The 18,731-nt window shown below is 38.0% G+C and overlaps 1 protein-coding gene across 2 annotated transcripts in view; it reads right to left on the bottom strand.

Annotated features, from left to right (window-relative positions):
• LIN28B (lin-28 homolog B) overlaps nucleotides 1-18,731 on the bottom strand; it is an 85,729-nt gene that overhangs the window by 60,260 nt on the left and 6,738 nt on the right. For both annotated transcript variants that reach the window (XM_017818742.1, XM_017818743.1), the window contains exon 2: nucleotides 17,136-17,320. In XM_017818742.1, the coding sequence (XP_017674231.1) occupies nucleotides 17,136-17,320 (185 nt within the window). The remainder of the gene's footprint in view (nucleotides 1-17,135; nucleotides 17,321-18,731) is intronic.

The raw sequence follows: 18,731 nt of genomic DNA, 5'->3' as shown, positions 1-18,731 counted from the left end.
ATTACGTTGAGTCTATTAAGAAAGTTCAAATCATGGAGACTTTTCCAGGGAGCTGAACTTGATCCTCTTGTACTATTAAGGAAAAAGTGTGCCCAGTAAAGGAGACAGCACAGTTATACCTTCTAGTTACACACTGCAAGGGCAGTCACAAATTAAATGTTGCCAATGGGAAACTCACCCCACTGTTTAACTGCTAACATCTCTTTCTAAGGAAATGAATGCCAGACCAAGCCCAGCACTGATACAAGCTGCAGTCATGATGAGCATATGCCAACGAAGATGGTTGGTTCTGTGAGATGCAGTTAAAAAAGTGTCGCTCTACCATTTTTTCCCTAGCTAACAAGTAAATCAATGAGAGCAATGAGAAGTTCAGGGAATAAAACCTCCCATTTTATTTTGGCTCAGTTCCTCAAAAATCACACTACACCACAGTGTTGACACCAGGACATTTCCTCAGGCTGCACACTTCTACTGCTTTCCTCAAGCTAGCTCAATTTTTCATGTAAGAAAACCAAAGTCCTATGAGTTTGATGATACAAATGAAACTCAAACACGCAAAATAAATTACTAGTTTTCAACTCAAAGAGCGAAGTATTGTAACACCTTCTGCAGCTACAAAGCAGTGGAACTGACATAGGAGTCTGGGTAGGAATATGAGGCCAGGGTGGAGGAAGGGGTAGGAAGGACTGCCTCTTCTAGCAGAAGGCTACAGTCAGGTGGTGTAAGGTAATAAGGAAACTGCTAAAATAACAAGCAGGGACTTATCCAGGAGAAGAAAACAAAACCAAAAAACAAACAAGCCAACACAAAATCAAAAACAACAACAAAAAAGATACCAAACCAACTCCAAAAGCCTAGCATGGATCACATCTTCAGCAAACAGTTTTTTCTTCAAGATTAATAGAGATACTTACTTAATTTAAAAATAACCATGCAAAATAATTCTCATTCTCAGAAAAACAGCAATGAAAAGTTTAATGTATATCAACAAAATGTAACTGTGCACTGGTGTATGGAATGACAATTATTGGGCTCTCCAAGACTTGTGATTTGTGAAAAGCATTTCTCCCATTTGGGATTGTAAAAGCAACATTTAACATTAACCTTAAAAACAGGCAAAGAATTTTACATAGAAAGGTTACAATAAGTAGCCAACCCCAAAGGAAACATTACCTAAATATTCCAATTATCTGGCACGTGTAGTAAAAAACTGTGCATTTTGTAAAACAACCCTGTTTAACTAAACAGTATGTGAATACATGGCACACATTAATTAATTAAAACTACAGAAAAACATGTTCTCTGTAGTTAAAACATGAAATACTTCTGCTTGAAAAAAACTTCCAAAAAGCACGTGCCACCTATTTGAAGCTAGCAATAAAAGTAAAGCAGCCTTTAATCGCCGCACTATTTTGAAATGACCAAAGTAATCTTAGGGTTCTGTCTGTACAAATTCCTTTCGTAACATACGCATCTAAAAAACCAGTTTGCAAGTAAAAATGCTATCAGAAAAAACCATGAGATCCCAGCAAGCTGTATGCTGATGGGGGAGGAAGGAGCAACTGAAGCAAATGTATCATGGTTAATGGCATTACACCAAACACATCCCACAGGAGATACTGTCCCAGAAGGATGAATCATTACACATCGTTCACAGTCTAGGACTGTATTTTATATTTAGAAATGTAAAAAGCACTGGTTTTAATTACACTATTATAAACCACAGCCAGAAAACTTGAAAAGTTTTACAAAACTCACCCAGAGAGATGGAAAAATCAACATATTGCGACCTGCGTTAGGAAAGATCGCTCAATTTTATTTCTTTTACAGCAGAACTGTTGTGAAGAAAATATATATATTCCATCTATATATATATTATATATAGATGTATATAAAGTGTATATATATGCACTACTTTTTGTGTTTTTTATAAAGAAAAAAATTCTAATAGACCATCAATCCTTTTCTCAAAGAAGCATTTTAAGTACTAAAGCTATAGTTCTAACACAAGTTAAAAAAAATCTCATCAAGTCCATGTGGAACTTTGCCCAAGGACAGACAAAAGCAGAAGACCCATTTTTAAGAGGCGAATAGTTATAAAAGTAGAATGTTTAAGGTCCTAATTTTGAAACCTTTATTTACATGAACAAGTCTTACTTTAAAGAACAAGTGTTTGGAAGACTGGAATCCTACAACCATTAATCTTTCTGAAAGACTTTTTAGCATGAAGGACTATCCTGTCCTCGCAAATAAACAAAAGCAGATAATCCTGCTGAATATTTTTCAAAAGTTGTGTGTTGTCACATTACAGCACTCAAAAGTTAAAAAGAAATTCTAAGCTGTGAGGTAAAACATCACTGAAAAGTTCTAAGAAGTTCAAGAAAAATAATTTGTTGTGAGTAAAAATGTATTCCCTTTGAAATTTCTAATATTTCTGTAAATATTTCTGCTCCAACATGGTGTGTTATTTAGTAACATGATCAATCTTGATCATTAAGAGGGCAAGCCTAACTATTGAGCCAAGAGGTCTACAAAAATCACTAAATGCCCAACTTCCCATCATACCCACATTTAATTCTCCATCCACTATTCTTCTTCCTCCAAGCATCAGCAAAGCAAAGAAATGGCTTAGCTTAGGATTCACATGTATTTCTTTTCAAGGTTGTTTTAATACTGGGGCCACCCCACTGCTATCTTGATAGGCAGTGCCTCCTGCAAGCCAGGGAGAGAAGCGCAAGGCATAGGGGGAACCCCCGCTCGGCCTCTTCACCACCCTCCATACAGATGGGTGCTGCCACGGCATAAACAGCAGCAAAACTCCAGGGAAGAGTGTTTGCTTCCCAGTTCTTTAATTCACATTACTGTATATCAGTGTGCCCTGTGGCTGATGGTGAATTGGTCACGGCTGATGTAATATCCACCTCTGATCCAGAGATCAGTGTCTGCCATCTGTGGGTGATGGCAGGCACTGGTCTCTTCTCTTTGTTGACCAATGACAGGATCCAAGGGAATGGCATGAAGCTGTGTCAGGAGAGGTTTAGGTTGGATATTAGAAAAAAGTTCTTCCCACAGAGGGTGGTTGGGTACTTGAACAGGCTCCCCAGGAAACTGGTCACCAAGCCTAACAGAGCTCAAAGAAGCATTTGGACAATGCTCTTGGGCGCATGGTGTGTCTCTTGGGGATGTCCTGTGCAAGACTAAGAGTTGGATCTGATGATCCTTGTGAGTCCCTTCCAACTCAGAATACTCTGTGATTCTGGTCCCTCAGGCTGGGGAGTGGGGACGGTCCCTGCTGCCCCACACCAGCAACCCAGAAGAGAGCACAGATGCACATTAGTGCGGGGGACATAGGATGCATGCAGCACTAAGCACATCAGTTCCAGCAGTGCTGCCCCTCAGATGGCTGGTTTTGATCTATCATTATTTTGATCCTCAAAGATACTAAGATACCAGCATTTCCAGTTCTGCACTGTGTGCCAAATTAGCTTTTTCTTCGGAAAAAAAACCCAAAACATTTAAACTGTATTGAGAGTAATAAAAAGATCTTCGAATCTCTCATATCAATCACTTCCTTGGGCCACAGTCAGCTGCCCGGGGAGGACCGGGTTATAAATGGCCTAAGGAAGTGATAGGCAATGAATAGCCCTGACCCTCGCTTCCCTGGTTCGGTCGAGGCCTGCAACCTGAGCCGGGAGGGGGCAAATTCCTCCCACTCCCGCTCCAGCCGGGCAGGGGCGGGGAGCGGAGGGCGCCGCTCAGGAGGCCCCAGGCCCTTCTCAGCGCGGCCGTGGCACCCGAGCTCCTGGCAGTGGAAAACACCCCGCACTGCCCCCCGAACACCCCTCTGCCCACCCAAACCCTCAGCAGCATCCTGCAGTCCCTCCATCACCAGAGCACTCCTAGACAGCTTCTGTTCCAGAAGCAACCTGCCCTGCTTCAGTATTACCAAACTGAACGCACAATAAATGCAACATCTGTGCAAGAAAAAAAGCTCAGTTCATTCCTCGCCAGACCAGAGGTTTTCCTCCAACCGTGCCAGTGGTAGAAGCAGAGAAGACAACAGCCAACTGGCAAATCTCATTAGTAAGCAGAAAAATTAAGGCCCAGAATCTTTTCTTTTGGCACATTCTAGATTACAGTTATATGGGCTGGTTTGCACTGCGCTGATCCAGAAGGGGACTGGCAAGTATAAAAACCCCAGTTCCGGTCAGCATCACTCTCTGCCATTCCTTTATGCAGCAGGATCCAAACTGAGCTACATTGTTAAATCTGTTTCCTGAAACACGCGTGAATGCTGTAGAAGGCTTGTATGCAAATATTTGAAAGATCTTGTATTTCCTATACTACCACATATTCATAATGAATATTTCATTGTGTGGTCTTTTGCATAATATCTAAATTAATTTTTCTAATTTAATTTTCTTAATGCTTGAATGTGGCTTTTTAACAGTAACATTTTGATGGCAACATTGTTACCATAAAGCTTTTTATAAAATTTGTCAAATTCTTGGAAACCTGACATTTCAAAATCCGAACATCTGCTTTTGACACAAAAGTATTTTGTTTACTAAATGTTTAAAAATTATTTTACAATTATGTAACCAGTATTTTTCAACAAACCAATTTTTAAAGGACGCAAGGATTAATGTCTTTTTTCTGTATTTAGCAAGTCCCTTATTGTTTGATAATTTACGTCCATACAGATTTAATAAAAGGAAACAATTTGGTTTTTTGTTCATCGTCTTTAAAAATTTGGCAATGAGATGTGAGTGTGCCCAGAAGAACAACGTTCTCGTAAGACATAAATTCAGATTAACTTTATTAAACAGTTGGATTCAAACAGTAACAAAAAAACCCATACTAAACTTTTTACATGTTCACTTAAATGGATAAAGTCACAGATCAGTACACATTTTTATTTTCTTACATACTATCAATAAATAATTATCTGCCAAGTCCTCTTTCTGACCTGAAATGCCAGGAATTTCAAACTTGTCCACAAAATGGCAAAGCTATGCTTAAACTAATGAAGACGCTGCTGAATGTGCTGCAAGAAATTTAGATGAACCTTCATGTATGATAAGTTCATACAAATAATACTGTTATATAATTTGTTTTGGGGGCATTTTAAAGATTGCAAAGCACTCACAAAGATAGTAAAAACAAATACACCGAATGATAGTCTCTACACACAACCCCCCCTTTCATTTACTTAATTAAGATCTTCTAGTTCAAGTATCTAAGCTCCCAACTGAAACGATCAGAAAAAAAATCCTTGAGAGAAATTGGGCATACATATTGAAACTTCTTGAAACTATTTCACTGATTTCACCTGGCTCAACATTTCACATCTTAGTAACATTTGGTCCTTGAACTGTAGCTAAAACATACTGTACTTTGAAAATGCACATCAGATGGAGGGAGAAAACAGAAACTAAGCTAAGGTTTACCAGGTTTTAAGAATTTAACTATTAGATTATATTCATCATCCTAAAACCAAAAATACTACAACAAAACCCAATCATTTTATGATATTACCTCACTCAAAAGAATATAATATACTATAGGTGCATTTCATGACACCTGCTGTGGTCAATGCCAGTTTAGATCCCTTGTAATGGACATATGGATAAAAGGACATCAAACTATAAGTATAAAAACATATCATTGTTTTATATACAATTTAAAAAAATATACTGATTCCCATATGGAAAAAAATATTAATATGTACAAGATCACAGCAAATCTTAAACATTGATTATACTATAAAATAATGAATACTAAAAATAATTAATCTTTGGCCAAATGCTTCAATTGTAGCCACTGCAACAGTCTAATCTTGGTCCATTTACAGCTGTCACCAGTTAAACAATGATCATCCAAGGAAGAAGTACTATCTGTGTGAAGATTAACACTAAACCCACATAAGCATGGAATGCGCTATCATTTTCCAATAAACTGCTGATGATTATTGTCAGTAAAAAAGAAAATATATTACAAAAATAATTAATCTGCCATTAAAAATATGTAATTGCTTAATTAAAAAAATTAATGAAGATTAATGTAAAAATTCTTTGGGGAAACTGAATCTATCACATTATTAAACATGAAGAGATTTTGTTGCTCAAAGCAGACTGCAGATTAAATTTTAAAAGCATTTGCGTTCCTGAAAAATGTTAGGTAGTCACTAAATGCAAAGACCTATAAAGTGAAATATGCATTTTTATTTTTTACAAAAGTCTTTGAGAATTTCTACTAAAGACAGTGTAGGTATAGATTATATTTAAAGGAATCTTTTTAATCATTATTTTGAATTTACATAATTTTAAACATTTTCAAATCTGATTGATCCTATTTTGGAATGTGTAGTAGATTTTTTAATTTTTTTTTTAATTATTGATGAAGAGAAGGTATTGCTAAGAAGAGAATCTGATAGCCTACTTTCTTAGTGTAGATAATGGACCATAGTTCAGGAGAATTAAGCACTACTTTAGTGAAAGATGTGGTATTTACTGTTCCATTAAGTGTTCACGAAAGCATGAATTAACACTAACAAAATCCTATTCCAGTAGGTCTAAGCAAAAATTCTATCTTCAGATGTACTATACTACTTGAAAATCTTTAATATTCATTTTGTCTTAACCATGTGCGTTTAAAACCTTTTGCTCTCTTATCATCTACAGTTCCATCCTACAGTCCTCTCTTTGTGACTAGTCCTGTAAAGTCAATGGTGACATGCAAAGATCTCTGCAGTATCAAAAATTAAGTTTATTTATGCATCTCCTTCACATCCAGATCAATCACCCTCAAGTAATGTCTACCTTTAACAATTATCACTATTTCTTGAAGCCAATTAAAAACACTTCTAAAAATTATTTTTTCCAGGTTGCAATAGTTTCTAAATCAGAATCACACACAACGAACAGGATGCCCTGTTAGTTAAAATCAGCCTGCATGCTAGAGCCACCCAGACCCCTATACAAGAAACCATGCATTCCTTACAGAGTTAACTTCTACCTACATTTCCCACCCATTAAACAAGTTTCTGCAAAACATGCTACATGAAAACATTAAACAAATGTGATTTTGACTGGTATAAAACAGCTATTACAAATGTAATGTGCTTTCTTTAATTCACACACACCATACAGACACACAAACGTGAAGCAGGCAAACAAAGCAGATTTGGCACAGCCAAATGAGAATTTTTTTCACTGTAGTGGAGAGCTGTTAAGCACTGTGGTGAAATGGATATTTTTTGGCTAACTGCATTCACAAATATTTGAGGACTATATTATGGCTCTAAATCTCTGAACTGTTCACCCTCTCCTGCCTGAGCAGAAAGTTCAGCTACTTCCTCCTCCCCACCAGTCAGTGATCTCCCTTGTATCTGACTAGTATCTCTACATCCCTAATATAAAGTCCTGGGAAGAAGACAGATCCTGAAGGATCCTGCCAGGGAGATTCCCATCCTTCCCCTTGTGAACACAGATATGCAATACTGCAGTTACAAAGTTTAAAAAAAATTTTTTTAAATTATTATTATTTTAATTTTATTTTTTAAAAAATACCTACTGCATCCCATCACCCCTGCCAGAAATCAAAGGCCCTGCACAGAGCTGAATAGCTGTTCAAGATCTCAAGGTGCTTCGACCACAAAGGTGAACTTCATTCACCTTCAACAGAACCTGCCTGCACGCACAGTGAGGGGTGTTTTCCACACTGGGAGCAATTCACATACTTCTTCTACCACTCCTTCCTATGTGAGGAAATTATTTGGGACTGAGCAATTTTTCAACAAGAAGATGAAAAAACCCAGAACATTATCAGCCTGAGACCTTTGGATCAAAGCATTCTGGCAGATGAGCAGTCAGTTGAATTTAGGTAAGACATTAAATATTAGACATCCACAGTACAAAAAAAGTAGCACATTATGAAAAATATATCCAAGTCGCATATATAACATAATGCATATGCATGAACTTGACAAGCTGTACCACTTTTAGCCAACTTTTAATTAAGCAGCAGGGACTAAACCCTGCTTACTGCTCTACATTTTAGGCACTGTACAGGGAATAAATAGCTCAGATCACAATACAGCATGCATGTTTTTGAGCACAAAACGCACAGACAGCCTTACGAAAACAAAAGGCTGTAAACTACATACTTCCAGTAAAAGCATTAATACGGGAGACTTAAAATCCACTTCTAATACTGCCCATTTTATTGCACAAGTTTCACAGGTCAGTGGGATCACTTCACAGAAGACTGAGCAGAATTTGGCCCATCGGGTCTGTAATATCCACAAGAAGAGAAGGGATGTAATAGTTTCATTACATTCAGGATGAGGTTTTGTTTGCTGTTGAATCAATTCTCAAATTTCCATTCACCTGATACACTACTGAATTTAATATCTGGGGAAGAAGGTAGCAAACAGGTTTTTGAATAATTCTTGGATCTTATTCCACTTTAGTGTTCAAAATGGCTAATTCTCAAGATGTGTAATCTGCATGTTTTAGGCCAGGTAATTAAACAGGGAGAGTTAACAATATATATCCATTAAATACTGGGAGTAGTTGGGGGATCTAATCCAGAGTTTACAGAAGTCAGCTTGGGTCTATTAGGTACATTCTGTACTACTACTTTTCTGTATTTCTAGTATTTCCAACATAATTAGTCTAAGAAGATTCAGAAATTACTGTAAGTCATCAGCAGAGGCTTTTTAAAACCCCATATTTCCCCTACAATAGTATTATTACAAATAGCCCATAAACCCAACCATGATTTTGATTATTACCTTGCAAAACACAGTTGTAAAATGAAATAAAACATTTTTTAAATTATAGCACATGTGCACTATTAAGAGATTTTAAAGACATCTGTACTTTGAAAAAAATACACATTGATGTTATTCTAGTCTCCTTAAAGTACACAATGGCTATCACTTTTACTCTGAATTTCAGCCCAGGGAATATTTTGGTGCATATATTTATATGACCATAAACAGAGAAAATTATAACAATAATGTTAAAGTAGCCTCAAGTGGCACTAAAATAAAAGCAATCAAGGAAAAAAAAAATCCCTCAACGCTGCATGCCTATAAATTACCATGACTAATTAAAAGAGGGCCTCTCTGGGAACAGATTATCTTTGATGGGAAAGCCAGCATCAGCTAAATTCATGAAAATGACACATTTATGAACGTAATAACATCATTAGTGTTTTCTAACAGAGTGTAAGATCTATAGCAGTCATGGAATATTATTTTGATTTTGTAGATAAATTCATACACTCTAAATACTGATTAAATATGCATTCACTCAAATTTTACCTGTTAAACAATTTTAAGAGGTGAAAATACTAACCTATCGTGCTAACAGGATGAACTCAAACGTTTCAGCCTCCCTCCTTCCAAAAAATGTAATTCTAGCACCAGATCAAAACTTCAGAATAGAAATTATTTGTGTGATTTTCTTGGTTCCTGCACTGATAATAGAACAAGAATATTCTACACACTCTCAGACAAATCAGCTCAATGTTGATGTATTTAATTTCCAAAGTTGAAATTCCATACGTATGGAATAATTAAGGAGCTATACTTCTCAGAGCATCAACTAATTTCACTAAGCTCTCACCTATCTACTAAATAGATATATTCAAATTATTATGAACATACCCTGTAAATACACTTATTTCTCTTCTGTGGAAGAAACACATACTCTTTACATGAACCAAAAATTCTCGAATTTTTTTGATTTATAAATAGTGCTTTTTAAAAACTGCAATCAATGTATTTCAGTGCCACCACTGAACTGTAACCACTAAACAACAAAAAGAGAAAGCTATAATACTGAAGTGTGACCCAAAGATTCCTGAAACATTCCACTTCCAAGGAGAGCTCAGATGCTTGTCCTCTTCCCAATACCCTCAAGTGCCCTTTTTCTTGGAAATCACTATCACTTTCATTGTCTCTCCATCCCCAGCTGAAGGCGGGAACACCAGTATTCTTCTGTTTTGCACCAGAGGAGACTGCAGTTCCATTCACATTTCTGTGACAGTAGCTTCCACCTCTTTCCTCCAATACCTTCACCTCACCCTGGCAGCTGCTTGCTTACATCCTTGGCCATCCTTCCATGGTGCCAACACTGCCCACCCATATTTGTGGGGATCATGGGGTTTGTCTGATATGAAAAATGATAAAAATCAGACACAAACCTAAATATTTTCCCAGCTGAGTTTGCCATGCAGCTCCACAAGCGCTCATGCTAGCCCAACAGGAAGAGTGATATCAAAGCTGTTGAAGCTTACTGAGGCAGCAGCACTGCTGCCAAATGTAAAAGTAAAGTCATGGCCATAGGATTTCCACCAAGAAGGGTGACTGTGGGAGTTTCAACCTCCACCTATTCACCCACACTGCTACTGCAAAGCCTTACTCAGCTGCTTGCAGAGCAGCTGCTGACCTGCTCTCTGTTACAGCTTTGCATGTTATGAAAAAATCAAATTCAGTGCCAGTTTTCCATAATACAGCAGATTGTGAAACTTGCAGCAAGTTCCACAGCTGCTCTGCAAGCAGCTGAGACATCTCTGGAGTAAGGATCTGGAATTCCCTCCTAGCCATCTCCCAAGGAGTTAATTCCCCCTCCATTTTAAGTCAGGAACAGCCAGAATAATCTGAGGAAAAGCCTGGACATCAGTTTCTCCAACTAAATGGGCTCAAGCAACCAGAAGCACTTGCCCACCTTCCATACAGAGGCGTTTACTGATACTCTGATGATGTACTAGCAATTTAAGGATCACTGCTTTCATCGGTGACATCCAGCAAGCGAAAGCCAGTCCAAACCTGTCCTGAGTAATGTCCCTTAAAAGAGCCAAGTATCACATAGTAGCTTTCTAACAGTCCTGGTAACTTTCAGCTGATTTAACAAAAGGGGAAAAAAAGGCACCCTTACATACAGGGAATTAAAAATGCAAACATCATGTCCTTATTTATTTGTGTTTGTTTTAAGAAACATCATAAACAGTCTTTACCCTCTGGCTTCTATGTTCCAAGGATCTTTCTTAAATTATACCTTTACAGTCACTTTTATACAGTCACTCTGTAGAAACTGATGGGCCTAATTTTGCTTCTGTTGATAATTAGTGGTGAAAAATGACAGGCCTTTACTGTGATAGGTTATATAAGGAGGATAAATTAAGCAATATTTACATGGGAGTATACTTTTTAAAGAGTCTGAAACAAAACTCTGGCTGGCTCTAGATATACTTATACCTCAGTAATGTAGTTGCAAACCAGGACAAGCAACAATAACAACATTTTCCCCAATCTGACAATTCATTTCCTTTTAGCTTCAGTTCATGTATCTGCTTTGATATCTTATGTTTGTGCCTCAGACAAAATATCCTCTTCCTTCCAGTATCCCAACCCCTGTGCACAACTTCCTCAGTCTTGGAGAAAAGGAGGACAGCATGCTCTGGAAAGGGTGTACTTACTGCTCTGCCAAAGAGGTAATATCCCTTAAGACAAAGTAGTCCCACTGCAGGCCTTTGGGCTACTTGTGATTTTTGCTTGTCAACATGCAATGTTTAAAATCCTTCAGCAAAATCTGATCTGATTTAACACCACTTAGGTTTAATGGTGTTGCTATTCACTCAAATGCTACATAGTTCTATCAATAAAAGTCTACTGTAATGTTGGGTTTAGATGTAAACAGACGAAATCTGGAAGGTTCAGAAGATGGTGGCTCCGTAACTTAAATAACCAAATTACAAGTTTCTTCAGACAACCATCTTAAATTATCAAGCTGTCAGTGAAGTATATTTTGCCATCTATGTGTCCATAGGCAAGATTTGAAATCTAGGAATGGCAAAATTAGTAGCCAAAATAAATTAAAAAAAAAAATCCCAATGCTGTACTGCTCCACACTGCAAATCCATGGTCCCCATAATTTAAAGTCAGTTTTCTCTGTATGCTGCAACACAGCTCGGTGAGTGCCGAAGCTTTGCTCCGGGTCCCCAGCAGGTACCCATCACAGATACTACCTACACGCGCTGAGGCTGCTGAGCAGACTTTGACACCCACACGTTTGATCTCTGCCGGATCTCTCATACACATGCTCACTGCAGACACACGTTTACTCCCATTCGCTTCCTTCCTCAGCTTCCCTCTCTAAATCCTGCTAGCCACTTTTGTTTTGATTAGGACTGGGCTTGCCTGGTCCCTAGCAGAAGTAAAAGATGGCAAGGCTTTAATAGCATATTCTGCATAAAGACGTCTATATTCCAAAACAGGTACTGCTATGTCACATTTAACAATAAGGAGCAATGCAATACTGATCCCTCCTGCTTACCTAGAACTTTCAGCTATCCTGAACAATTAAATACCTTTTTACGTGCTCCCAATAATAAAGAAATGGACAAGGTATGCTAGATGTATGAATGCATCCTTGCAAAAGCATGGGATTACATGTGCTCACAATTCAACATTGAGTGTAACATGCCATGCCCAACTGTGTCCTAGAAAAAGTAGTTCAACTGTGCCTAAAATACTAGGGGTTCAAAGAACAGGCATCTGATTCATCATCAAAAGGGATGGTTGGTCAAGCAAGGGAAAAGACTTTTCAGATGCTGCTTATATGTCTCATTTTCCATTTATTCTTCTGTTTACAGCCATACTAGTCTCACTACTTTTTCCTTTCTTTTGTTGAAGGTGCCTGAAATAATAGGAGCAAAATTTATAATATACAATGATAGTACAGTGCAGAAGAACTCAATGAAAGAAGAAAGACTTCCATTTTTATCAAATCTCATAGTAACAGTAACTTGTAGCAACAGTAAGAAAGTTCAGATGAAAGTGAAAAATTTCAAGCCAACTATGTTCCTTTTAATGAGAAAACAAAATACACCAGCTCCTAAATGCTGCTCCTCCCTTCCTTCCTCTCCCCATCTCATAAAAGAGGATCCCAAAGAAGGATTGTGCTTAAGGTTCCAGTTCAGAAATCCCTTAATGTGGTAAGAATTTTGAACTACAGAGCCAGGTCCCAACAAACATCATCTAAACTGAACAATCCATCCCATCCTGAAAGACCACATTATTGAGAAAGAGAAATTTACAACCATTGATATTCACATACATGTATTTAATTGTATCTGTTTACACTCAGCACCCTACCCTTCATTATCATCTTTAACATCTGGGCTTCACGCTAAGCAAAGGAAAAGGGACATGTTTCTAACTTAGTCTGTAAAAAGTGTGTGCAAAAAAGAATACAAAGCATTTTTGCCTTACTGCCAGCATCCAAAGAAGTTGTACGTATCCAAGTTGTGTATACAATTTTGAAAATGCAAAAAAATTATAACAAACATCATCCTTTTCTGATTTTATAAGAGCTTCAGCTCTTCTTAGTTCTTTGCATTGAAGACCTCTTTTCACGTGCACCACAAAATGTTTCACTCACTTCACCTTTCCAGTCTGTTTTACCCTTTGAGAAATAGATTTTTTTGTAAAATTTAACAAGACCCACTCACAAATAACTATGTCCAGAATTCACATCAAAGAGAGAAGCAAGCTGTATTATTCATTCCATGGTAAGCTACTAAGAGTACAAATGACAATACTGAGCCAAATTCAGTAAGGTGCACATTCCTTGGATTTAACAGTGTTACAAAGGACAAAAATTGCTACTCTTCTATTTTTATTTTTTTTTTGCAAAAGAAACAGAGGACCAGAAAATGACAGAGAAAGACAGAAAAATAAAAAGACAGGAACAATGGACTAGGCACATTGCTGCATTGGTCATGGCTTGTGTTTGAAAAATTAAATTTTTTTAGGACTTGTAATTTTTATATGACCCTGAATGACTCAAACACGACTTAAAGATATAAGCTGTATCAGAATAAAGCTAAAAAGGACAAGAATGTAGACGTTTGTAAGTGTATGCAATTACACTGTAGACACACAGATGCACATATATAATGGCTGACGTGTTTCTACCTTAAATAACATATCTAGCTCTAGGTACCTCATTACCAGAAGGGTAACAACAATCTGAAGGTAGTTCAGAAAAGATCAATCCAAATGATTAACGCTATAGGAGGGACTTAAAAGGCAGAGTTAAAAACTCAATACTGCAGCTGTTTCACAAACAGTACTTTTGCTGAGTGAAAGGGGAGAGAAATCTGAACAAAAGCACTGTTCTCTAAATGTATATATATACAACTAGCAAAGCACTGACTTCAGAAAAACATGACTATAATCTGCTCACAACCAAGAAGAAACTACAAGAAGAGAGCAAAATTATTTTTTATAAGCTCAAAAGTCTAGGTATAGTGAGCTTAAACTATTACAGGAATTTTTACTTAAAATACAGTAAGTTTTTGCTCATAGCAAGATCTCATAAACTGGGCATAACCTCACCAAGAAAAGGTAAGATAAGAAAGTAAAAATACTGCAGCAGGGCTCAAGCTAGCTTTGACAGGACTTCGACTAAGTAAACTAGAAGCTTCTTTCCCCTGCTTAGACAGCTTGATTCTATAAAATGATACTAGTAGCTACAAACACTGCAGGATGAGTGAATGCATGCAACACTCGATGCACACAAATAAATGATGAAGTGTTTTCAAAGCAGTTTTGAACAGCAATATTTTGTTTCAACAGATTAATAAACTAACATCTTTGCCTTGAAAAGGACCTTTCACACGACTAAATTTTTCAAAAAAATGAAACTAGTAGGAACAGGGTCCAATCACTGTTCAGGCAACAGACTGTCTTGTACAACCAGCACTGTTAAATAACATTACAGATTTAAAGACATTTTTATGCTCAGGCTGCTACTGTTACCATTAGTCAGCTAACACAAAGCATTCTATATAGCAATATCACTTATCTAAAATGCACTTTGAAACACAATAGATGGCACTTCTTCCCATTACATTAAACAGAAAACTTCTGCTTTTGACTGATAGAAAGAAGATTCATGTCACCATTAAGTTTATATATATATATATATATATATACATATATATATATATATATATATTAGATTTAATCAGAAAGAAAAAGGTGAGAAATGTATTTTCTTTGTTGTTAGGGCAATCCACTGCAGAATACTAATAACTTCACTCAGTGAGACATATCTGTAAGTAAACTCAAAATGACTGAAGCACACAATTTATGTGCAATGAAACATGATAGTTTTCACTGCATTTTACACTGTGATATGTCTTAGAAAACCAGGGGTTTGGATAAATTGTAGATTATTAAACTGTAATAAACAAACTTGTCTCACATTTCCTTCTTGTCCCCTCCTTTAGGAGACACAACTGAATAGCAACTTCCAAATTTACTACTACTTTATTATTTTCTACGACTATTTTCCATTATGAAACCGCACACCTTGTCTAGTATTACTTAAATGTATCAGGTTATCATGCAGTTCAACACTTCTCTATTTTCACAGCTCTAAGAATATCTTTGTTTCCAAATGTGTTTTTTATTATCAACACTACTATGCTTCAAATGTTTTTCTACTATTTGAGAACCAAAAAAATTACATACATTAACATAAAATTACATTAAGAAAACGAGAGGTTATCTTTAAAGTAAATTTATAAAACTCTAAAGAGCAATTTCACAACTTAAAAAGATACAAACAAGGGAAGAAAGGGGGGAAAGGAAAAAGACCGCTCTTTCTTTGAGAAGTACTTCATGCATTCGGTTCTAAAGAGAAAAAGCAGCAGCAAACAGGGGGCACCTCATATGCCAGTACAAAGCAGGAAGTATAGGAATTCAGTAAGTTCACTATTGGTTTCTACACTTTGTACATAATTCCAAATGCAAGCAGCTATATAGAAGTGCAGGCCCTTAGGTGCAGGGCACATGTAAGGCAAGATCAGTTCACCCCACCACCCACCACAAAGAAACATGCCCCACCAATAGTTTCTTTAGAAGATTCAGCCACCCTTTTACTAACATAATCAAAGGTATATGCTTTAAAAAACCCTGGTGGAAAGTTACCACAAAATAAAGCTGGGCCACTAAATGCAACATTAAAAGGGAATCACTACAGAATCATTGAACACCGCCCTGCCCCGTCATTGCAAACGTCATAGAAAATGGACAACCACGTAAAAAGATGCATTTTTGCCTCCCTAACATGGCCCTAGCCAAACCCAAAATGGTCTCTTTACCTGATACCTCTCTTCTGTTCTCTGATTACAGAGAAGACGGGTGAAATTCAAAATAACATTGTTCCAACTGTACTTACAGAAGGACCATGCAAGGTCTACACATGCTCCTTCTTCACGAGCCATGGTACAGACCTCAGGAAAAGTTCCTTTATCATTTTGTACCTATTTTGCATTTGAAACTCCTTTGTGTGAAGACATTCATACCAGTTTCCAAGTTCTAAACATAAAACCATCCATGCTGTTGAGCTTAAAAATAAAACCAAGGACCACCCCTTCTTTCCTCTTCAGCCTTACAGAGACGCTGCTTTTGGTCTGAATCCTTAATCGCTATTTTTTTTTTTTTTCCCCAGAAAGGAATAATTAAAAATCAACCAACCAAACCACATACATGCTTCAGAGTATCACCACAGGGACGCTCTCAGGTCTGAATTACTACAAAATAACGCTATAATTATGTCTTAATTTCACTAACCAATCTCAGATGAGCTTTTAAAAAGTAATTCGAGGTTTACAAGTAAAACATTTAAAACTACTCATATGTTATTTGAATGAATCCCGACATTTATTTATCCTTTTCCCAGCTTAATTTTAAACAGTTTCAAGGAAAGGCTTATCTGCTTCTGATCAGTCTGGTGACAAATGATAAACCTTAAAAAGTGTGACATTTGAAAATAAATAAAAACCACAGGAGACGTTTCTAACCAAGGAGAAAGATACGAGGAAACATTATCTCTTTACACAAATCTCCAGCCACAGAGACTAAGCACAATCTAACGACCTTATTTACTCAAATTGTAACGCTGCCAACAAAACCACTACCTAAGGCAACTTTTTAATTACAGATGTTCCTAAATACCTAGAAAAAAATAGGTTACTTCACATGAAACCAGAGTCCCACTGAACTCAACGAAATGTGGCAGGCTGAGATGGAAGACAAAAATGGGTCTTACTTGGTGTACAAAGACATCAACTGGAGACTCCAAGGGGCTTCCCTCTCGGTTGCTCATGGAGATGAACCCGAATCCCATTCTCACATTGAACCATTTGCAATGGCCGGTTCCGTGCAAAACCTGGGATTCCTCCTCTTCTTCCTGCTCCGGCAACTTTCCGGGCTCGTCTCCACCTTTACTCGCCCCTGCTGAGGAAGAGGGAAAGGCGGAGGGGGGTGTGTGTAAGGGGTGAGGGGGAAGGGGGGGGAAAGAAGGAAGAATGGGACAAGATGCAAAGCAAAGAGTTAAATTCTGGTAACATCCTTTTGCCGCTGTATAAAGGAGTTACTACAAACGGAACAGGGGAAAAAAACAGGAAAACAAAGCAAAATCAAAAAGCCAACGACGAAAAGTGCATATATTTTCCTAAATCCTAAAATAAAACACCTTCTCCCCAAAATACGTAAAAAAATAAAATCACCGGAGGTTACAGAGAGGAAACACTGCGCACGGAGGCTCTCCCTCTCTCTGTGCCCAAGGCAGCCCACGTTTCTGTACATACGTGTATTTTTCCATTTAACTCCATCTTTCAGCCACATTACAGCGCGGAACGCGATACTTTACTTGAATATTGCTGGTTTAAGACCGATCCCATTTCTCAACAGAAATTCTCAGCCCAATTAGTCTCTCCTCGCAAGGCGCAGGACCGGGGGGGCGAGGGGGGAGGCCGGCCGAGGAGGGGTGGAGGAGAGAGAATAAGCAAAATTGGGTAGATTGCACAATTCGTTACTGCACATGCAGCGCCGAAACCACTATTTTCTAACGTGTATCCATCCCTCCTTGGAATAAACTTTCGATTAAATTTGGGACAGGTGTACAGCCGTTTTCTCATCCCACCACTGCAACTGTGCTTAATCAAACAGGAACAATTCAAACAATAGCCCCCTGAAAGCTTTTCAAGTTGTGAATCGGTGTGGGCGGTACGGAACAGTTTTGAGCTGGGTAACAATGGGTTTGGAGAAAGCCCCCTTGCGCGAGCTGCTAAAAAAGGGTAATGCATAGTTGGGTTAAAAGCGGGTGGGGGAGGAGAGGGGGGAGAGGGGGAGAGAGCGAGCGAGCAAAATTCATAGTAAAACAATAGAAAAAGAAAATTAACCTTCGGCCATGTTGCCCCACGGGCCCTCTGCTCCAAACTCGTGAGATGAAAACTTTCCCTGTGGATCGAAGTGGTCTTCTGCATTAATCTAACATCCTGATTTTGAACGATCGCAAATTTAGCTCGCATGGTCTAATGTGCTTTCCCTCTTTGATTTTTCCCCGTCTCTCTCGCTCCGTTTCTGGCCCCCTGCGCACACGTGACTCGGTCAATTACATGCTTTCTTGCTACTAATTTCACATCGGATCCTTAAGGGGTTGGCAGGAGGCAGGAGCAGCCAATCGCCATTTCAACTAGCTTGACACACCAAAATAATTTATGAATGAACAAGAAGTTTTCAGCACGGCGCTTTTTTTTTTCTCCTTCCTTTTCGGACAGCTAATCTGCACGCTTCTTTACGGGAAATAGAGATGACGTATTATTCTGGGGTTTCTGCCCCCCCCCCCCCCCCCCCCCCCCCC

This window comes from Lepidothrix coronata, unplaced genomic scaffold (assembly GCF_001604755.1).
Source record: "Lepidothrix coronata isolate B3197 unplaced genomic scaffold, Lepidothrix_coronata-1.0 Scaffold70, whole genome shotgun sequence".
Taxonomy (NCBI): domain Eukaryota; kingdom Metazoa; phylum Chordata; class Aves; order Passeriformes; family Pipridae; genus Lepidothrix; species Lepidothrix coronata.
Note: the sequence above shows the minus strand (reverse complement) of the source record. Positions and strands in the feature narration are given on the sequence as shown.